The following is a 23,176-nucleotide window of genomic DNA, read 5'->3' on the forward strand; positions in this document are numbered from 1 at the left end:
GATCCTGTAAAACACCAAAGACACATGGATAGATTTTTATTATTTCACTAAAATAGATATATAGTTATCTTAAATTAACAAAGAATATTGACATTTTAGGCCTGATCAGCATTTTCTACTCCTCCAGAAAACCAAAACCCCTCAACCCTCCCTTGACAAAATTAGAAAAATAAAAATCCCCAAAAACATACTACATGGTGCAAGATGAGAATGCTACATTTCTTGTGTTAAGGACAGTGGATGCTACATTTCTTGTGTTAAGGACAGTGGACACTTCACAGAGAAAGTCATTTAGGTCAACATACAGGAAGTCTCACTGGTAAGGACAGAAGATCAGATTAAGTACACCTTTTATCTTCTATGGGGCACGGACCTTAGCAATATGGTATGTAAAGTCCAATCACCACTCATTAACACAGTCATCTAAAAAAGATCAGCAACAAAACTGGAAATTATGGGTTGTGGTGTCTGATGGGATATATCTATATATCCCATCCGTATGGACAGCACTCGCCCAATAGTATCCATCCATATTATAAATATTTTCTTATTTATCAAAATTATTTTGGATAGTAAACCCTGCGAGTGCCTGACCTTCATCATACTAATTAGTGTACGTGAGTACACAGATATACAAAAAAAAAATAAAAAAATAAAGAGAAGGTGCACACCAGTCAAGCCAATGGGAATGTGATGCACCTTTCAGACCGCACTTAAAAACCGGTATTTTGCCGATTTTTAACCGTTTTAAAACGGTAATCTGTGCGGTCTGAAAGGTGCAGGACCACTTTACCGTTTTACAAAAGCCGGTAAAAATGGAGGGTCCTACCCGTTACAGACCCGGTATTTTGGCATCAAAATCAGGTCTGAAACGGTATTTAGGACCCAGCCAATGAGCTGGGTCCTAAATTCAGCGCAGTGAATATTTAATGAGCGCTCATTAAATATTCATAGCACTGGACACCCCCGCCGCCCCCGCAGGTTAACTTCCCCGACCCCCCGCAATGTGTTTAAGAAACACACACTCCCCCCCACCCCCCTCCGTGCAGCCGGTACCTTCCGTTGCAGATCCTGGCATTACTGTATGGACGGAGGCCCTTATGAAAAAAAGTGTCTTTCTTAAAATGGCTGCCGCATAGGAAAACCAGTTTTAAAAAACTGTCTTTCATATGGGGGCAGCCATCTTCCGAAAGTCACTTTTCTTTTAAAGTGCCTCCGTCCATACAGTAATGCCGGGATCTGCAACGGAAGGTACCGGCTGCACGGAGTGGGGGTTCTTAAACACATTGGGGGGGGGGGGGGGTGATGTTAACCCTAGGGGGGGGGGGGGAGGGATGTTAACTTTAGGGGGGGGGGGGGGGGGGGCGCGATGTTAGCCCTGGGGGTGGTGATGTTAACCCCCAGCTGAACACTGCACTGGCTTTGACCCTGTATTTGGAAAGTTTCCAAAAACGGGTCTGCCAGTGTCAAAAAAACGGCACTTAAACGGTAATATACCGCTTAAGAGTTGCGATGTGAAAGGGGTTTTACCTGGCAGACCCGTTTTTGGAAAAGTTTTCAAATACAGGGTCAAAGCCAGTTATGCGGTCTGAAAGCAGCATGACACTGCTCTAGACGCTCTGTATGGGGCAGTACACTGAGGAGAGTTTGAATCGTGAAGGTGGCAAAAATTTACTTATTGTGCTTCATAGAGACCTCAAAATACCAGAGGTACCATGGTGAGTGGTTCGCATTTACTTTCTGCAGTATAGATCAGTGTTTATTGTACATTGCATATATACAAAGGTCGCACAAGCCATCCACTAGTGTCACTATTTACAAACTCATCAGTTCTTGGACCTTCCAAGAGGTTTTGAGGCTAAAGTTTGGAATGGAGAAAAAAAATAAAAACATGTCACACAGAAAAATATTTACAAAAAAAGTGTTAGGAGATATATATAATAAAGGAACATATTTAGAAATAAGGTCTTCTTTCCCAATAGTTCGGTGTCCTCACTCTCTTGCTAGATACCATTTTTGGAAATCTAACAAGGATGAGCTGCTGAGTCACCCACACCCCATTAAACGGAGAGACACAAATAAGGAGAGTCAGTGCAGATCACAAATTGGTATGGTCAGTATAGTAGCGATTCTGTATTTTACCTGAGGGGAAAAAAAAAACAAAAAAAAACACAGAGAGTTAATACAGTTATATACAAATTGCTTTCCTATTTTAAATGATCAGAACTTCTGTTTACGGCATTCTTACATTGGCTGGAGACCGTACCAAATTGTCAATATCGTCAAAATGGTCGACCCCAAATTTGAACCCTAACCGGATGTCTATTGTCAACATTGACATTTTTAGGTGTCAATACATATGATTGTCAATATGATGACTACATGGCCTGTGCAGAACCTGCCAGTTTGGATTTGTTTCTACATTTGACCAATTGGATATGAAGGCAATTTTTGGTATTGACCGTAGCAAATTAATGAACTACAGAAAGAACCTCTTTCCAAAATATCTAACACAGGTCATCAGGTATTTTCCCAGGCTCTTAAGAGTAGAAAGTGGATATGGGCGTTACTTACATAGTTTGGGGGTTGAAGAGATGTGAAAGCTGGAAGCACGGTGTAGGAACCGACTGTGTCACCAAATTGAGGGCTGGATTTAGAGCTAGAGAGAGATGTAAATCGTTCGTTATTTGTACAAAACATTACAGATTGCATAGTCACCATTATAAAATGTCTTTGCTTTACCTGAGAGGGCGGGGTTCAGGGAAGTGAGTGGAATTGCTCCGTTCAGTTGCAGAGCAGCAAGAGGGACCTGCAGGCCTGTACCTGACAAAAGAAGAACATAGTTTCATTAGCGTGCAGGAATTGCAGCAAAGACCGGCACGGCTTGCCACCGTACACCATTGTAGAGCATAGACAAAAAGTAACAATATGAAGCCAGTTTTGATTCAGTTTTCCTATCTGTGAACATAGAAGACAACAAGCTTTCAGCCTTGTGTCACAATTCAATGCAAAGTCTGTAATCCACAAAAAGACATTCAGAAGTCCATCTAGTGACACAGGACACTCAATGGGAGATGCTAATAGCCTATCACTCCTCCAATTAAAAGATATTTAAGGAAACAGTTCTTGATATTGTAAAAGCATATACAATATATCAAATATATTATGGGCTTCTTCAGTAAATAGAACATTCTTATTTTACTGTACACTACATTGAATATCCAGCTTAAAATAAAAACAAACCCCACAACCCACCATACCATCTAGGAAAGACCTAAAAGGAGTACCAGACCAATACACCCTTCTAGAGAGGTACATATGGTAGTGCTAGTAATAAAATGTCCTACCCTATAGCACTTGCTCCCAGCTAATAAAGGGAGAGCCCCCAGCGCAATACTAATATTGCTTAAGGAAGAAGATTTTAGTACACAATTTAAAAAGTTTCAAGATTCTATATGTACATTACTCTGAGCAGTTCAGAAACCACTGCAAGAACACTTACCTTCAGCTAATTTAGCCATAAGCTGCAAGCGTCCGGTTGCCCCTAGATCTATGCCACTTCTCTCAAGATCATCACTGTCCAGAAATGAGACATCAGTATTGCCGTCTGCACGCTCTGTCACATGACCCACTTTCATTGGTCTCCCTGCTAATTCAAATCCATTCAACTGATCCAGAGCCCGGCGAGCACACTCTGCATCCGAGAACTGAAAGAAGGAAGAAAAAAAAAAAAAATATGACAAAGAAAACACCCTAGAAATACTATTACATTGGTGATCAGGTACTGGTTTCCTAGCACGGCGCGCAGATTTTCTACGTACGGTAACATAGTGAAATAGCATTGCATGCGCTTTTTACATGCGATGAGATTTTCCCGTTCCAGCTCCCTGACACCCATTCCCGTTGGATCCTGTCAGAAATCACTCTGAGGTGATATTCTGTCTTGACAAGAAGTATACCTCAGACCTTCCAGTGATTTATCACAAATTTCCAGTGTTTATTGTGATGGCTGCATCCGCAATGAATTTATTTACACTGCCTCAGTCGGAGGAGGAGGCAATAGCGTTCTTCCAAGGGCACAACCTCCTTCCAGTGTTGCAGATGTGATAACGGACACACTATGAGGCTTTCTGTCCGAGAGAACATGTGGCGCTGCCACGTTAGTCTGCAAATTGAAGGTGAGCGTGCGATCGGTGTACTGGTTCCCGGGGTGCCGCTTGTCTTTCATCACCATGGTAAGATTCATTTATGCCTGGGCCCAGGAGAGGACATCAATCCAGTTTTGCCAGGACGAGCTGGATATGTCCAAAAAGACTGCCGTCTTATATAACAGATGGATGAGAGAGGCCTGCACGTGTGACCTCCTGGCGCAGCTGCAGCGCCATATTGGTGGGCCCGGGAAGATCGTCGAGGTCGACGAAAGCATGTTTGTCCGCAGGAAATATAATGTTGGCCGCATGCTCCCACAGCAGTGGGTTATTGGGGGTATCTGCCGTGAGACTGGCCAGTGCTTTCTGTGTATGGTGCCTCGGAGAGATGCTGCCACATTGATGGTGACGATTGTGGACAACATCGAGGCAGGCACCACTATTTATAGTGACTGTTGGAGGGGTTACACCACAGAGGAACTGCAACGTGCAGGGTATTACCATGCCCAAGTGAACCATAGATACAATTTTGTAGATCCTTCAACAGGCGCGCAAAATATTGACCGTCTGTGGGGCGCGTGCAAGTGGCGCAACAAGTGTCAGAGGTGTACATGTTGCAGTCGTACCTCCAAGAATTTATTTGGGAGGCAAACATTGGGTGCGGAGAACCCTTTTGAAAGAGCCCTCTTCCCACTGACCCTCCTTCCTAAAGAGGACTGATGTTTAAATGATCTTTTTATTGTCAATTATTCGTGATTTAATCGATTAATTCTTATCTAGTCATTATTGATAGTATCTTTTTTATCTTTATTGTTATTGAATCATTATTGTTATTATCTTTATCATTCTCATATATTTAAGTAAAAATTACAGTTCTTTGTTAACACATGTCGTCATTACGGTCTCAGATGTATGATATGGCTGGTGTAAATGTGTTCCTAAAACACCCCCACTATCCACGCCAGCCCAGCACGCCCCGCGAGGGGCGGCGGAACGCGTCCTCCGACCTTTTCATACCCCCACTATCCACGTCGGCGTGGAGTCGACTCTGCATGTATTTCATGTCCGCTCGCCATACTTCGGGCTCAGTGGTTTGCTACACTACATAAGATCAGCTCCACGCTGACGTGAATAGTGGGGGTATGAAAAGGTCGGAGGACACGTTCCACCGCCGCTCACCACGCTTCAGGGTGGCGTAAATACTGGGGGTGACTTAAAACAATGCCACAGGTGATTACATGCCATAGTAAGCACCCATCACATTTCATGGCATGGGTGCGTGTACAATTAAATATTGTATCACATTTGGTGCCATGCGATATTTCATTGTATAAGCACTCCTGTGCACTTAACATGGACTTCGCATGCAATGTGATTTTCCTACGCAGAATAGCCCACTAAGCCATTTGCTTAGTGGGCGCCGTGCTAGGAAACAATGCTGGGCACACTAATTTATTCTCCCTCTATGGGAGAAAGTGTCGGGATTCTAACTGCATCCCCTGTACCCACCCTGGTTCCTCTGGCTGGGGTGGAACCTGCGGCACAGGAGGGGCTACTACCGTACACAAGGCTGCCAGCTGAGACACTAGTTCCCTCATTGCAGAGGACAAGGCATTAGTCCAGTCCGGCTCGCAGGGAACCTCTGTAGTTGCCTGCAGACTGGGTCCCGGCAGAGTGCAACGTTCGCATACACCAGTATGGTCCTGCTCAGCACATGCAAAGTTTTCTTTAGATGAAGTACATGTATATGCCCGCAGCGCTGAAGCGTTACCCTTGCACATAGAAGATATGGAGGGGGGTTGGGGAAAGAGAAAGAGGATTTTCCTCGGCGGGAAACTCAGGAGAAAATCACAGCCGAGGGGGTGGGGGATGTACATTTTACATCTCCCCCCCTGCAATGCACATGGTTTTGTCCATCTAAGAAGGATTTTGGCATAAAGAGTGAACCAAAATAACCCCCACAGTGCTCCTTGGTGCCCGGTCCTCCCAGACCTGGAATACCCAATTTCCCAGCGTCCACCTGGGCCGTTAGAAAAAAAAAAAAAAAAAAAAAAAAAAAGATAGGTTTGCGATCATAGTTGGTAGTAGGGGGTTATGCGCTTACAATGCTAGGACACGAAATTACCTTTTAATAGTAAAACGCTTACCGTTATGAATCCATAGCCTTTTGACCGTCCTGTATCAGGTTCTCGCAGGAGCTGAATATTCTCAATCTACAAGACCGTAATGAAAATATAAAACAAAAGCTTCCAAATAGGATTAAGAAACAGATCTGAATAGGCATGCATACCTTCCCAAAAGGCTCAAATATTCCCTTTAGCATGTCCTCTGTGATGTTAAAGTGCAGAGATCCCACATAGAGACGCATGGGACCAAAATTTCCTCTCTGGAGATTATTAGCCATAGCAGCTAGGCGGTTCTTCTCAGCCTTTAAAAAAAAATAAAAAAAACCACACTTTTCAATATATTATATAATACACACATAAATAGGATAGCGTACAATGTGTGCAGGTGTTACTTATAGACTGCTCTCAGCAGGTAAGAATGCCTTGTGTTTAGGACATTTAGGGGGAGATTCAATCGCCGTCGAGCATCTCCCGTGGGGGAGATGCTCGACGGGCCCTATTCAATGCTGTCTTCCCCGACAGCATTGAACAGGGTTTCCTGTCAGAACGAGCCCGACATCTCTAGCTGTCGGGCTCGTTCTGCCGAGAACAGCCGGGAAGTGACGAGCTGCCGGCTGCAGCTCGTCACTTCCCGGCCGCAACTCGCGGCCACGCCCCCTTCTCGCCGCTCTGCGGCCGGGACATTGAATCCCGACTGCCGAGCTCCAGGCGAGCTCACCGAGAACGGGACAGGGGCAAGGCTGTCGCGCTAGCTCGACAGCCGTGCCCCTGACATTGAATACCCCCCTTAGACTAGGAAAATCTAATAAAAAAAAACAAAAAAAACACTATAATAAATTAGCATTACCCAAAAACAGAGCATATCCAATAGGCAAAACAGACTATTTAGACAAGGTTTTCATGTAGTGACAATATTCAGCCTGTAAGTAAAGTTTGCCAAACACCAAAAGATCATCATCCCAACTAGTTGGAACAAACAAATGGTAACGTATGGGTGCAATCGTCACATAGCCCGATTTGCTTTACTGCAAAAATGCCCTTCTAAAAAAATCAGTGAATATCTTAATTATGAAATCTGCCACAAAATGGAGTTACAAATTTATTGATACAAATGTACTCAAGTATAGATACAGCATCTATTGCCCAGATTAGACAAGTTGAAATGCAGTTATAATTAAGGATCAGCTGAATGCAGCATTTCTAAAGAACAAGTGATCAGAAACAATGTTCCCACACTAGAAGAGCTCCACTAATCTATATTGTATTAACACTGATAGGGAATGTATAGAAAAAAAAAAAATGTCTACTTACTTGTGAAGCCTGCACAATGATGGGTACACCCAACAACCGCTGTCCAGTTAGACCAATAGCTAGAGGCACTGACTGAATGTCCACAAATTCAACATACGCAATGCCTTTTGATCTGCGGGAGTTTCTGTCTGAAATTATCCTTACATCTCGCACCTAAAAGACATGCAAAACAAGTTAGCAACAGAACCAGAGAAAAACAAAACACTTACAAGTTCTAGGAAGTCTCTCACTTTTCCAACAGCTGAGAAAAAATCCTCTAAGTCACGTGGACGAATACGTGCAGCCAGCTGCATACAGAACACAGTTCGTGCATCACGTTCCTCTGGAGTCAAAGTGCTTTCAGGTTGACTAAAAAAAAGAAATAAAAAATAATAGACATAAAAAAATATATATAAATAGATAGGAGAGACTGGTCATTAAAATACAGTAGTGTTTAAGGTTTAAATTACACAAGAAATATATCTTCTTTTCCCTACAACATGTGTTGCCTCAGCAAGTGCCTTAGGTCCACAATTGCATCACCTGGTAGCCTTCATTATATGCAGCATTGACTCATCCGCAAACACTTCAGTAAACTAGGACTACTACTCAGATGGGGCTGCATTTGCTGTAGTAGTGAGAAGGCCACTTTGTTTCGCATCAAACTTTAATGATCAGTGGAGCGAGACTCTAAATCATGGACGGTCATATGAAAAATATCCATAATTGTACTTTTTACTTTCCAAAACAGTGAAATTAAAATGAGCATCAAATAAGGAGGCCTCAGTGGTTTGGTGTTGCAACATGCTGGCCAGTTTTGAAGGCAACAACTAAAACGGTCTGAAAGATCAGTGGCAAAGAATCCTGGACCTACAATTTTGACCAAAAGATCAGTCGCTTAATTTAAAATGAATAGGCAACACCCGTGTTTTAGGTTCAGCTCTGCCTAAAATGCATTATACATTTCTTCCATTCTAACAAGTAGAGTAACAGTATCCATTTGTTATGGCCTCTTTTCCATCATGTTGGGCAAAGACATTAGTAAAATATTTGTAAAACGCATCAGCAGAACATTATGTGGAAAAAAAGCAAAGCCATAACTACCGTAAGGGGCTTTTCTCTTTGTGTCGGGGACTGCGACTCCTACTGCGTGTGTAGCGGCGCCTGTGGGGGATAAAACACTTGTTTAAATAATTAGCTTTCTTCAAATTCTAGAACATAAGGAATCAGATATATAGTAAGGAAAGTATTCTAAAGTCATATGGCGCCCGATCTCCCATCTAAAGCGCAGAGAAAAATCAATCTCTTTTTCATGACGCTCATTAAGGTGTTTAGCCACACATAGCAGGAAACCCAATCAAACTAATGGGTGCACCATGTAAAGTCCAGTTTGAGCACTGAGGCAGGTGACAGAGGACATCACCTAGCCACCACTTTTAGGATGAAAGCTGAAATACCGGCGCCCAAAAAAAAACAACACACAAAACAAATTGTAAGGTCTCAATACAAAACCACAGCAGCTTTCTTTCATTAAGATATGTCTTCATGAAGGAAAGCTGCCTCGCAGCACTGAGGTCATGGGTTCGATACCCACCATGGCCCTAACTGTGCAGAGTTTGTACATTCTCCCCATATGTGGGTTTACTCAAGGTACTCCTGGTTTACTCCCACAATGCAAAAGGGGAAGGGGAAACCAAAAAGGCACAACTGCCACCAGCAAAGAAAGTCCAATTCATAGTATCTTACACAAATATGGTTCCAACTCAAATTTAGTCAATGATAACAGAAGCAGTGAAACTGGCAACTTCTCACATTTGCAGTAGTGCCTTTGATAAAATCTCTGCTAAAGGAGGAGAAATAAGGTGTACATTTAGACCAGGGCTTCCCAAACTGTTCCTTGATATCTACAAACAGGTCACATTTTCCAGACCACCTAGCTGGTGCACAGGTGCAGTCGTTACCAACAGTCACATTTTCAAACATGAGCTGCATGCATTCCTAAACACACTCCACAGATTCACAGGTGGCCTGGAAAACATGGCCTGTTGGTAGATCCAGAGGACCGGTTAGACCAGGCATGTCCAAACTATGGCCCTCCAGATGTTGTGAAACTACACATTCCGTCATGCCTTGCCAGTTTTGCTATTAGGTAATGCTAAAACTATGGCAAGGCATGCTGGGAGGTGCAGTTTTACGACAGCTGGAGGGCCACAGTTTGGACATGCCTGGGTTAGACTGAAGGTGCCCATACACGTTACAATTATTGTATACAATATCGCATCTCATCGCATATCGGTTTTGCGATGAGATGAGATCTAGTACAAAAAGTATTTGCTGCACATACTTTTTGTACTAGATCTCATCTCATGTCATCTTATCGAAAAACCGAGATTCAATGAGATGCGATATTGTATACAATAATTGTAACGTGTATTGGCACCTTGACTGTAGGATTCACAACTGTTGCAAAGTTTGAACTTAATGCCCAACATTGTCAAAAATATGCATGAGGTGATTGCCTGGCTTACTGGACCTACAGTGAATTAGCCTCTGAGCCACAGCTGGAACTACAGTGAATTAGCCTCTGAGCCACAAGAAATATATTGGTACTTATGTATTATCTGGGCTCCCATGTTAAATGCACCCCATTTTTTCATACCCCTAATATCCAACTAAGCATGGAGTTGATTTTATATAGTGTGGCGAGCGCAGCGAGCCACCGTGCCCGAAGCGTGGCGAGTGCAGCGAGCCCCGCGAGGGGCCGCGGTCTCATAAGAAAAACGGGAGCCCAGATATTACATAAATACCAATATATTTTCTTCTAACTCAAAGGCATGACAAGTAGCCCCTCCATTAGTTGCCACTGGGTTAATTGGAGATGCTCTAAAATTATGTACATACACCGATAATGCTTCGCTGACATGATCAGGCACTGACAGAGCCATTGCTTTAGGAAATGCTGTAACCAGGTTTCTATACAGAAGTTCCACTTCTACAACAGAGACATAGCTCTCACTCCTATGAACATAATCATTTGTCTTCCTGGCACAATACTGAAAACAAAGGCTGTCCGCAAGCATCGTCATTCCAGGATGAGAAAAGCACCCACCTTTAATTTTGTGACAGAGCTATGACCTGCTGTCACTACTCAGTACAGCAGCATGCACATTTGTTATAGAGCAGATGGAAAGTAAATAAAAACAAAACACAATCTGTTACAATAAACACTCCTTGAAGCACATAGACAAGAGACTAAGGAGATAGTCACTGTCGGAACGTCTTGACAGTCGGAATCTCAGAGCGTTTCTATCTGATCCGACAATAGCTCGGCAGTGGGGATTCAATGCTTAGCCTGACGGAAACATGATGCGAATTCAACAATCCGCAGCCATTTCCGTTCCAAATTTTTTTTTGCTATGTATTGTAAAATATATAATGTAACAAGAAAAACAAAAACCTCACCCTGCACTGTGGTGCCTTGATCGTTCCTCACGTCGTCGATCCCGACTTCTAGAGCCATATCGTCTTCCACTGCTGCGACTCCTGTGCCGATGTTCATGGCTTCTATGCCTATCTCGGCTACTACGGTGTCTATGTCTATCTCTACTAGGGCTGAGCAAAGGTAAAAAAAATAAAAAATAAGTCAAATGCCAGTGTTCAACTGTAAGCTCACATTAATTTGAAATTCTCTTTGGTAGAATATCAGAAGCAAAATAAACACTAAAAGTACATTCATGAGGTTCAGGGGTTGCCTATGCAAAATCCACCCTCATTACGCTGATTCCTGAAGGTAGTCTGTAACATACTACATGTAAGCAAAGAGAAGAGTGAAATAAATGGTAGGAACAAATGACAGGCTGGCTTGAGTGAGAAACACTCTTCAATAGTTATTTGAGTAATTCTAAAACGTTTGTGTTGTTTTTATACTTGCCTTCTACGTCGATCTCCACTTTGTGTCCGACTCCGTTTCTTACTGCTAGAAAAAAAAATAGCAACATGGAGTTAAAAGGGAGGTTCAGATACATGGAGGCAAATTAACGAACAGGTCTCACAGATGCACATGTGATAACTAATTGCTGGAATAGGTTTGACAGATATTCCACACCAATTACATTAGGTAAATCATAAATAGACCCCATGAAATGGAACATACCCAACTAAACATTTTTTGCTGGTTTACCTGCTGCCAGCATCGCCAGGCCGATTGCTGCCGTTTTCCTGCTCCTTTTTTATGTCCTTACATGGAAGTTCTTCCTGTTCAGCCTAACAAAAAATATCCACACCGACATATATGGAAGATGTGGCAGAGAGGGAAGACAGCAGAAAGACATAGCACACAGAAGAAACAATTATTAGCCAAGTGTAAATATAACAGACGTCAACATTTTATAAACAAAGCCCCAAATCATAGTACCTGCATTATTTCTTGGAATTAAAGGTGGCAGTCTATGGAATTTGAACAACAAATCCTCATTTACCTTACACATAAATTAGTTATTATGGGTTAATTTCCACAGCATCTTAACCCAAGCTCCTCACACTGGGGCGTATTCAATGCTCGCAGTGCTGACTGCTCCCCGTCACAGCTCGCAGGGTCAGTATTCAACTGACCACACTGCACACACCGTTCTCCCCTCCCCCCACCGCTAGGTTTTTGGAGAGAGGGGGAAATGGCGTATGCTGCCGCTAAAAAGGGATTTTTGTAAGAACTTACCGTTCGAATCCCTTTCTCTGATATGGTCCTGGTGACACAGCTCAACACTGGGATGTAGGAGGGTCCGAAGGAGCCAGGCACCTATCCTAAAGTTTTAGAGGGTAGGCTCCTCCCCTACTGCATCCCTGGACTCTTCAGTTCATCTTTCAAAGCCACTGGAATACATTAACTCAGTACAAACGCCTGCACATATTATATGCACATTTTAGAACAGAAACTGTTAACTTTTAACCATTTTAACATGAACATCATGAAACTTCTGGCATACTTACTGAGCGTAAGGGAGGATCGCTGTGTCACCAGGACCATATCAGAGAAAGGGATTCGAACGGTAAGTTCTTACAAAAATCCCTTTTTCTCTTTCAATGGTCCTGGTGACACAGCTCAACACTGGGACGTTCCAGAGCCGGTCCTTTGGGAGGGTACGCTCAGGTCTGCAGCTCTCAGCACTGCTCGCCCGAATGATGCGTCCTCCGACGCGAACTCATGGAATCTATAGAATTTGGCAAATGTGTGAACAGATGACCAAGTGGCAGCTCTGCAAACCTGCTCAGCTGTGGCCCCATGTCGAACCGCCCAAGAGGTGGCAACTGACCTGGTGGTATGCGCATTTATTTTGGCCGGTACTGGTCTACCCACTTTGGTGTATGCAAAGGCTATCACAGACCGCAACCACCTAGCAATAGTCTGCTTAGATGCAGGCCAACCAATTTTGTGTACGTCATACAATACCAACAATGTGTCAGTCTTCCTGACACTCTTCACTCTGTCCACATATATGCGTAAGGCACGCACAACATCCAAAGTTCTCAACTTGTCCCTTTTCTTAGAACCCTCTGGGGGTTGAAACACAGGTAGAACTATCTCCTGATTTAAATGGAAGGTAGATACCACCTTCGGTAAAAACTGAGGCACTGTTCTTAAAACAGCCCTGTCATCATGAAAAATTAAGAAGGGAGATTTACATGACAAAGCTCCCAATTCTGAAACTCTTTTAGCAGATGCTACTGCTAACAAAAACACTAGCTTCCACGTGAGAAACTTAAAATCAGCCGACCTTAAAGGTTCAAAAGGTGCTTTTTGAAGGCATTCCAAAACCAGTGATAGATCCCAAGGTGATACTGGTTGCTTGTATGGAGGTTTCAACCTGGATACTCCTTGTAAAAAGGTTTGAATTTCCGGCAAAATGGCTATCTTTTTCTGGAAATAGATGGACAAGGCCGAAATCTGCACCTTCAGTGACTGAAGGCTTAGGCCCGATGAAAAACCATCTTGTAAGAATTCCATCATTCTTGATAGCTTAAAATGAGATGTATGAGCCTTTCTTCTCTCACACCATCGAATGTAAGTCTTCCAGACTCTATAATAATTTGCCGAAGATACAGCTTTTCTGGCTTTTATCATCGTCTGTACTACTGCCTCAGAAAACCCTTTTCTTTTCAAAATGGTGGTTTCAATAGCCAGGCCGTCAAAATCAATCGATCGGAATCCAGGTGATTGAATGGGCCTTGTCTTAGAAGGTCTGGTCTCAGAGGTAGTCGCCATGAGTCCACAGACAACCTCTGAAGCCTCGAGTACCAGGACCTCCTTGGCCAATCTGGGGCCACTAAGATCACTGGAACCTTCTGCCCCTGTATTTTCTTCAGAAGTCTCGGTAACATTGGTACTGGTGGGAATGCATAAAGGAGATCTCCCTGCCAGTGAATAGTCATGGCATCCACCGCCTGCGCTAGTGGATCCCTCGTTCTGGCATAAAACCTGGGCACTTGACGGTTGACCCTGGATGCCATCAGGTCCACATCCGGGATTCCCCACCTCGAGGTGATCTGGTGAAACACCTGAGGGTGTAAGCTCCATTCCCCTTCCTTGAGCTCCTCCCTGCTCAGGAAGTCGGCTTCTATGTTCTCTATTCCTGGAATGAATATAGCCGATACAGCTGGAACATTCTGTTCCGCCCATAGGAAGATTCTGGACACTTCCCACATGGCCAATCTGCTGCGTGTACCTCCCTGGTGATTCAGATACGCCACAGCTGTGGCATTGTCGGTCTGAATCCTCAAAGGGAGGTTCTGTAACCTGTCTCCCGCCAAGGAAATCACTTTCCAGACAGCTCTCAGCTCCAAGATGTTGATCGGTAACGCTGATTCCTCTGCCGTCCACAAGCCCTGAAGCCTGAGATCCAGGACTACTGCCCCCCAGCCCCTGAGACTGGCGTCGGTAGTTACTACCAACCAGTCCCAGGTCTGTAATGACCGACCCCACTGAAGGGAATCTACTTCTGTCCACCATTTCAAGGATTCCTGAGTGTCCGAAGACAGCACTATCATCTCGGATTTCATGGTCAAAGTGTTTCCTGACCAGGCTGACAAAATGTTCCATTGGAACCTCCGAGAGTGGAACCTGGCAAATTGAAGCGTCTCGAATGACGCCACCATTTTCCCCAGGAGCTTGAGGCACCTCCATACTGAAATGCTCTGAGCCCTGAGAATCTCCTGGACTAGGGTGACCAGATCCCTGGCCTTTATCTCCGGGAGGAAAACCCGATGAAGATGGGTGTCCATTATAACTCCCAGGAATTGGAGTCTTTGTGACGTTACCAACTGAGATTTTTGCAAATTTAAAATCCAGCCGTGAGCCTGCAAAAAACTGATGGCCTCTGCCAAGTGACTCTGCAGCATGGCTGCTGACTCCGCTTTGAACAGGAGATCGTCCAAATAGGGTATTACTGTGATTCCCCTGAGCCTCAGCACCGCCGCCATCACTGACATTATCTTTGTGAATACCCTTGGCGCGGTCGCTAGCCCAAAGGGTAACGCTTGGAATTGTAAATGCAGGTCTCCTATGGCAAACCTCAACAAGGTCTGATGCTCCGGGTGTATAGGGACGTGCAGATATGCGTCCTGGACATCCATGGACGCCAAAAATTCTCCCTGGTCCAGACTCAGGAGTACTGACCGTAGAGACTCCATTTTGAAATGGTCTACCCATAAATGAACATTTAGAGACTTCAAATTTAGTATTGGTCTGAAAGACCCGTCTGGTTTGGGCACCAGGAACAGCGTGGAGTAAAAGCCTTTCTTCCACTCTGTCTTGGGGACTAGTGTAACCACCCCTTTTTCCAAAAGGGAGTGCGCTGCTCTCACAAGAGCTGTACGCAGCCGTGCCTCCTTTGGTAAGGATGTGGGAATGAACCTCTTCGGAGGTGGCCCTCTGAAAGGGATTTTGTAACCCTGTGTTATAATATCTAACACCCAGGCATCCTGGTCTAGAGAGGCCCAAGCGTCCCTGAAGAGTGTGAGACGCCCGCCCACTTTTGTCACTGTCGGGCAAAGCCCCTGACAGTCATGCAGAGGGTTTATCCTCTCCTTTATTGGCAGGCTTCTTGTGAAAAGAGCCAAATTTTGACTTTTGTGTCTTGCCTCTAGAGGGCTGAAACCTTCCCCTGAAAGACTGTCCTCGAAAGGACGCACCACCTCTAGGGGAGGGCCGAAAGGACGGCTTAAAAGCAGAAAATCTGGATGTCTGCTTTGCTGAGGAGGCCGGCAGGAATGTACTTTTGCCGCCTGTGGCCTGTTTTATAATCTCCTCTAATTCGGTACCAAAGAGTACCTTTCCTTTGAAGGCTAATGTTTCCAGAGCCTTCTTGGACTCATTGTCTGCTTCCCAGGCTTTAAGCCAAAGCACTCTCCTGGCATTAATGGAGACTGTGGATACTCTGGTTGCCATTTTAATAGCTTCCTCCTCTGCTTCAACTGCATATTCTGCTGCTGCCTTAATCTTTTCTGCAAGCAGTAATGCACCCGGGTCAGCCTGCAGCATGGTGCATAATTCACCAGCCCACTCTATCATGGCCTTAGAAACCCAGGCTGAAGCAATAAGGGGTCGTAAGGTAAACCCCACCCCTTCAAAGATAGCCTTGAGGTTTCCCTCCAGCTTTTTATCCACAGAATCTTTAAAAGCTGCACCGCCCTGTACTGGTAATACAGTAGCCTTGGACAAACGTGCCACTGAAGCGTCCACAACTGGGACCCTTTCCCAGAGCTCCGCATGAGACTCTGGCATGGGGTACAGACTAAGGAATCGTTTTGGCATCTGAAGCCTCTTATCAGGAGTTTTCCAAGCCCCTTCTAACAATTCCTGTAACCCCTCATCTGAAGGAAAAGTAACAGCCTCCTTCCGCTGTCGCTTAAAAACACCTTTAACAGGAGTCTTATCCTCCACAGTCAGCTTTAAAGCCTGCTTCACAGCTACAATGAGATCCTCTATACCAGCAGCAGAGTTCTCTTCCAAATCATCACCCTGATCCCAGGGGATGTCAGTATACTCTCCTTCCTCTTCATCTACCACAGTAGTTAAAGCATAAGACCTTCTAGGGGTCCCTGCCACCTCATCCATTTTGTCCAGCATTTCACTGAACCTGTTAATCCCTTTTGCAGTATCCTGCATCACCTGGATAAGTGCAGGATCTGCCTGGGTAAGAGGCAAGGAGCCAGACGACTGCTGAGATGATGGCATAGGTCTCTGTGATTCTACCAGCCCATCACTCTGCCTGTCCAAAAGCTGCACCAAAGCATTTACTGACCTGCCTAGGGCCCTGGCCCACGCAGGTTCCATCTGCTCTGCCCTATGGGGATCACTGCCCATGGGTCTCACATCAGCGCAAGTAATACATAAGCCCCCCTTGGCCATCTGCTCAGGGACAAACTTTTGTGTGCAAACATTGCACGCGCTCAGTGCATTAAGGGCTCCCTCCCCCAAAACCACAGCCTGATGCTCAGACATGATGCAAGTGATAAATGTATATCTATCAGTATACACAGTGCAAACAATGTACAAGCGTTTATACAGAGCAATGCACCCAGTCACTTATCTGTCTGTTGGTTTCAACTGCGGGGAAGCGATGCCCAGGAAATCCAAGTCACTCTGCCAGGATCAGTAAGCCAGCTCAGCTCCGCTGCAAGCGTTCTGAAAGGCGCCAAAGTCAGAGTGAAGGAAGAGACCACAGGTCCCTGCTGCTGCGGGGTCCGTGACCTTTTGGCGCCAACCACCCCCAGCAAGCCGCTCCTTAGGTAGGATTTCCTAGTTCCAGTGTCTCCCCCTCAAATGGGGATCACTTGGAACATGCCTGTCACAACGCTGCTGTCCTCTCATCTAGGAGCTCAGCGTGTAAGCTCCGCATAAAATGGCCGCCGCCATCACGGAGCGCCTGTCCCCCATGATCCCCACCTAAACGTGGAGCCGGTTTCAGGGTACTCCGGAGCCCAGGCAGCCTTTTAGAAAAGGCTATAAGCGCTGCACAGGGAGACCAGACAGTGTCTCCCCTGTGCACAGTGAGCTGACAGGACGCGCTTCTGTCAGCTCCTGCTGCGCAAGCAGTGTGAGGATTCACTATGAGAATCCTCACACTGTGCCTACCTAGCTAGGGTAAAAGTTAATAAAATAATAAAAATCCCCTAACTACTCTAATTCTTCGGCTGCTCCTGCAGCCCTTTAGAATAGCACCCACTCCAGTGGGCACCTAACACGAACTGAAGAGTCCAGGGATGCAGTAGGGGAGGAGCCTACCCTCTAAAACTTTAGGATAGGTGCCTGGCTCCTTCGGACCCTCCTACATCCCAGTGTTGAGCTGTGTCACCAGGACCATTGAAAGAGAAAACAGCAAGGCTTGCAGCTAATGCAGCGGGCTCCCTGCAATAGCGGCGAGCCTCGCTGTTTGGGGGGAAATCCTCGTCGACCTTTGACAGCGAGGATTTCCCCGGCGTGTTGAATAGGGCGAGTGGATTAAACAACGAAGATTGCTTGTTTTCGCCGATCCCCACCGGCTGCATTGAACACACCCCACCGACTCAAACACAGTGCACATTTCGTTATAATTTTTGGAGATTACATACTGAATGCCAAGTGTAAAAAGGCAGATTTATGCTACAAAGACACACTGTCTCATGATGTTAACTCAAACAATGGTTACAATGTTCTAAACAGTGGGTAATTTATGCACCTGAAGATCACTGGATCACTTACTTTTTCAGTACTTTTTCAGTAGATGTTTTATAGTCAGATTTTATTCAACACGGACCATTGTATGGCTAATGCTGCAATGTCCGTAGTTCTGTGTAAATATCAGATGACGTCAAATGTTTTAATGACAGAATGCTTTATAATTGTTTTCTCCCAATAGCTGAGCTTATGCCCCCTCCCCCCACATCCCAAATCCAGAAACATCTGATAGAAGGTACTAAACCCCATCCCACACACATCTTTGCTTTGGTCCTGTGGTAGTCTCGACGCCACACACTGTTCATGGCCCTTCCCCGGAAGAGCAGGGTGGGGAGGACTAGGTTCTATGAAGAGAAAGGGAGCAGTGTGTTATTGAGTGAGTGACAGGGTTTGGTTAAATGACCAGTAAACCCAACCCAAATTTTTTTAGTCAGACCTCATCAAATACACCCGTCACCACCCCATTGTTGCACTGGTATTTAGTAACAAGGAAAAAGGAGGGCCCTCAGCATATGCTGGACAGCCAAGCATACATCATATGCTGGTGTTCCTTTTTCTACCAGTAGTGTGGAGGCAGAGATTAGGTCTGCTACACTACAGGACTCCCCTAAAGAAGTCCTGGATGATAGCACCATGCTTAAAGTATTCAGTTTCGGCAGCTCCAAACATACAGAACAGGGGAAAACTGCTTAGCACATATTAACAAACATGTTCTTATGTGTGCAATACATGCTGACTGGTTCCCCCAGAGATCGCCAGCGCTATGTGCAACAGATGACGTGAGAGGACTATGACACAATGACAGGCATCATACTCCTAAGTCCACCCCCACCCCACCCCCCAACTCCTATTGGCTAGGATCTCAAGAGTCTGGGGGCAAATATTTAGAAGTAGTGTTAATGCCTTATGACAACGCCAGGGTTGCTCATAGCACTTGACACAGCATGTTCAATCCTAGGGCAAACCAGCAAGCACTCGATACATACACGTTCTGATCTAATAGATGTGCTAAGCAGTTCCCCCCTGTACTATGTGCTCCACGCACTGCCGCTGTTCAGTGTACAGCTGCCAATAGCACACGATAGGACTCAAGAAAGTCATCAGGAACTTGCACGCTCATTTGTCCAGCCACATAACTCCCTGTTGCTGCGGTGTAACAATGTCCTGGGAAGAGGACAGGGGATTTAATTTTTATGGCAAATAGGTGTTTTTTTATTTTATTACTTTGATATTGAATTGCTGACAGAGCCTATTGCGATGATCCAATTTTAATCAAAATTCTAAATTGGAAGGCCAGCATGAGATGTACAGGTTTGTATATACTGCAAATTCTTTAGCCAGAGCACCAGTTTTCAAAGGAAGCACCTACGGTGTACAACATCACTACAGGGGGGTGTTTTAAAAGGCAAATGTCTAAGGCGGGAATTCAATTGAGTTTGATTTGCTTTTTTCATTACCACGTCTGTTGAAAATATTAATTGAAATCGATTTAACCATACATATTTTTCAGTGAGAGTCTTACCTCTCTTTCTGGGTTTTTATAAGGAGCCTCCAACATTGCCTCTATCACAATATCAAAGTCATCGGAAGCCATGTCTGCTCAGCAGCGATTCTGTTCTGAGTAAATAAGCAGAAAGGAACAATTGTTAGTATTGCCATGGTCTACATAAAGCATACCTCCCAACATGACCCTCTCCAGGAGGGACACAATGCTCTGTTTCTGGACTTCCCTCTTGTTGTATGATTGCTATTGTATGATTGCTATCCCCTGTTTTGAACAGGTTAAGTCAGTGATTCCCAAACTGTGTGCCTAGGCACCCTGGGGTGCCTTGGGATGTTTACAAGGATGCCTTGGGTTGGGGGTCCATGACAAAACAAATTATGTATGCTCAAGGTGATAGCGTAGGCCAAACCAGTGCTGGTGGCTGCCAATCATAAAATGTACGGACAATTAGAACCACAGCTATGTCCCCACCACATAACTGAACCTGAGGGTGACAGATAAGCACAATTTGCTTTATTTTTTTATTTATCCATAAGAAAATTCTTGACTAGGGGTGCCTTGAACAAATCATGATATTCTAGGGTGCCCTGGTCAAGAAAGTTTGGGAACCACTGGGTTAAGTAATAAGAAAGGTGTCTCAACACAGGTGATAACAACCATTAATTAAGAGGGAAGTCCAGGAATAGAGTATTTTGTCCCTCCTGGAGAGGGTCATGTTGGGAGGTATGATAAAGAGATAAAAAAAAATGGTAAATTAAATAAATAGTGTCAGAGGTATCAGCAATACTCATACAATTCCCTTGTTTACATGTTATACCACACCAAAAAATTAAATAAATTAGGAAATGGGTAAAGTTGCTCATACATCAGCAATTAATGTATTAATTTTACGATATTGTGATGGTTGCCCTAAACCATGACCGATGTACGAGTCCAAAATAAATAAATAAAAAAAAAAAAGGTACTTATGTAATATCTGGGCTCCCGTTTTTCTTATGAGACCGCGTCCGCTCGCCACGCTTCGGGCACGGTGGCTCGGGCACGGTGGCTCGCCACACTATATAAAATCAACTCCATGCGTAGTTGCATAGTAGGGGTATGAAAAAATGGGGTGCATTAACATGGGAGCCCAGATAATACATAAGTACCAAAACACACACACACACACACACACACACACACACACACACCTGAAGTGTATTGGCCATTGGTAGTGAAGTGGGAATTTGTTAAATTGTGGAGCAATTTGAAAATCATTAAATTGTGGATTCAAGAATACGGATGTACTGTATTGGGACCTTAAGAAAATATTAGTTCATTGTTTACACACATACACATGATATGGGAGTGGGGGGGTAAATTTTTTAGGGCAGGTCACCTGTATATGGGCCATCTCTAATGCCACTTCTTTTGGGGGAGGTAGTCACATTACATATCAAACATATGCAGAAGTTCCTAATAAAAACAAACAATGTTTTTTTGGGGTATGGTATGCTGGCAGGACAGTCAGGATTCTGACAGACAGTATACAGACATTGGAATCCCAACTGCTGGTACTCTGACAGAGGGGTGAGAGCAACGTAGCCACTTGTGTGCTCGCTACACTGCGGGCTTGGTGGCTTGCTGCACTTGTCACACGTTCTACCCTCCCTCTGTGGGGTCGGTGTACTGACCGTCAGAATGCCAATGCTCCATCAACTAGCACCCTTTTTTTTTTTTAGTGTATCTTTATTCATTCTTCTTTTGCAGGTAGTGACATTAATGACAATGGAATTAATACACACTGAACACTTTTAAGGTGTGTACACACAGGGGCGATTTTGTGCAAAATTGCAGGAAATATGGTCGCTGAGCGACCATATTGCCCGCAATGGGAGTGTGCACCGGCGATATATCGCCGGGTGCGCGCTCCCGTTTTTGTCCCTGTGGTGATCGCTGGAACATGCTCCTGCGACCAGCTGATTACCACTGCCGGGCTCCCCCCGGCAGTTTCTGTTTCATCAGCGACCAGCTCTAGTCGCTGATGTAAAGTAGAAACTGAGCAATATATTGCTCAGCCATATATGGCTGAGCAATATATCTCCCCCGTGTGTACACAGCATTAGATTGTCTCGCTATCTGGAAAAAAAATATATACATTAAGAGGGAGGTCCAGGAGCAGAGCATTTTGTAGCTAATGGAATGAATCATGTTGGAGAGTATACAATTGCTATCACCTGTCTTATCAATTAACAGATACAACACAGGTGACAGCAATTATACATTAAGAAGCCCAGGAACAGAATGCTTGTCCCTCTTGAAATAGGCCACGCTACGAGGTATGCTGTTGGCCACACAGTAGGTGACCCCATCTCCAATTTAGGCCAGTAATACCAGCCACCAGGGACAGAGGGAATGGGAACACTAATAGGTGCATGCACACTTTATTTTTTATTTTTTAACAAAATTGGTCAAAATATATCTTTTAGTGCAAATGTGACGAATGAAGATGCGCATCCCCGCCAGTTATTCATCAAGGTTGTTGGTCAACTGTGCATGCAGCTCAATTTGGATATCTTTCAAATGGAGCCTATAAACTTAGCTAGATCTTTCGTCCAAGACACTGGGTTCAAGGGAAATTGGTCACAAGAAAAAAAAAAAAGTATGCATGCACCTTTACACTGCTGACAGATGCTACAGCAGAGTGCATACACACACATAAGCATAACTCCCAACATGACCCTATTCAGGAGGGACAGAGTACTCGATTCCTGGACTTGCCATGATTTGAAACACATTTTCTATCATTTAACTTGTTTAAAACAGGTGATGGCAATCATCCATTAAGAGGGAAGTGCAGAAACAGCGCATTGTGCCCCTCCTGGAATAGGTCATGTTTGGAGGGATGCATACGGATGCACTATAGATACCAACAAATACTCCTCACATGCGGGGTTATAGATAATGTGGCCACCTGACACCAAAATACGGCATCTAGTAGTCAGGCTGACTCACTCACCAGCTTTCACAGTCTCTCCAAAACGTACAGGTCGTACACAATACAGAAGATGGCTGTCAGACGGCTTGACGTTCCAGAAACTTCCATCAGCTGGGGGTAAATCTCCTTAGCTAATCAGCTACTCAAACGTCCAACAAATAGGCGGGCCGAAGTAAACCAGCCAATGGTAACACAGCAGAAAAAGCGTATGGACGAATTGGACAAGAGAGCTAGATTGAGGCTTGAATTGAACCGCTGTTGGTTATACTGTGTGTGGCTGTGCGGGGCAATGGCTGGCTCGCCTCGGACGGGGGACTGACATGAGCAGGAAGTCTGAAGGGGTTTATTTGTGGTTGTGGCTGAGCCGCTGTCATTTGGGAAGTAGCTGGTGATGGTGATCTCCAGGGAAACATCGTGCAG

The 23,176-nt window shown here is 44.7% G+C and overlaps 1 protein-coding gene across 5 annotated transcripts; it reads right to left on the reverse strand.

Moving 5' to 3' along the window:
• Nucleotides 1-20: 20 nt before the first annotated feature.
• On the reverse strand, nt 21-22,928 carry RBM23 (RNA binding motif protein 23). Of its 5 annotated transcripts, none has more exons than XM_083188920.1 (14): nt 22,778-22,928; nt 19,798-19,892; nt 11,745-11,818; nt 11,496-11,540; nt 11,027-11,176; nt 8,669-8,728; nt 7,816-7,933; nt 7,586-7,738; nt 6,439-6,576; nt 6,296-6,361; nt 3,503-3,707; nt 2,743-2,823; nt 2,575-2,659; nt 21-2,142 (listed from the first exon to the last, which is right to left on the reverse strand). In XM_083188920.1, the coding sequence occupies exons 2-14, from the start codon at nt 19,867-19,869 to the stop codon at nt 2,139-2,141; spliced, it is 1,251 nt and encodes a 416-aa protein (XP_083045046.1). In that variant the 5' UTR covers nt 19,870-19,892; nt 22,778-22,928; the 3' UTR covers nt 21-2,138. The 5 variants fall into 5 exon arrangements, 4 of the variants coding, with proteins under 4 accessions (XP_083045046.1, XP_083045030.1, XP_083045056.1 ...); XM_083188904.1 differs by having other exon boundaries at nt 11,745-11,827; XM_083188930.1 differs by lacking the exon at nt 21-2,142 and having other exon boundaries at nt 2,571-2,659.
• Nucleotides 22,929-23,176: the final 248 nt, after the last annotated feature.

The sequence above is a fragment of the Crinia signifera genome, chromosome 1, assembly GCF_055691185.1.
Source record: "Crinia signifera chromosome 1, ASM5569118v1, whole genome shotgun sequence".
In the NCBI taxonomy this organism is placed as follows: domain Eukaryota; kingdom Metazoa; phylum Chordata; class Amphibia; order Anura; family Myobatrachidae; genus Crinia; species Crinia signifera.

Coding starts and splice junctions, on each gene's coding strand:
- RBM23 (XM_083188904.1), bottom strand. CDS start 19,869: ATGGCTTCCGATGACTTTGATATTGTGATAGAGGCAATGTTGGAGGCT. Junction 11,828..19,797: donor ATAAAAACCCAGAAAGAGAG/GTAAGACTCTCA, acceptor ATTTTTTGTTAG/GCTGAACAGGAAGAACTTCC. Junction 11,541..11,744: donor CCTGGCGATGCTGGCAGCAG/GTAAACCAGCAA, acceptor TTTTTTTTCTAG/CAGTAAGAAACGGAGTCGGA.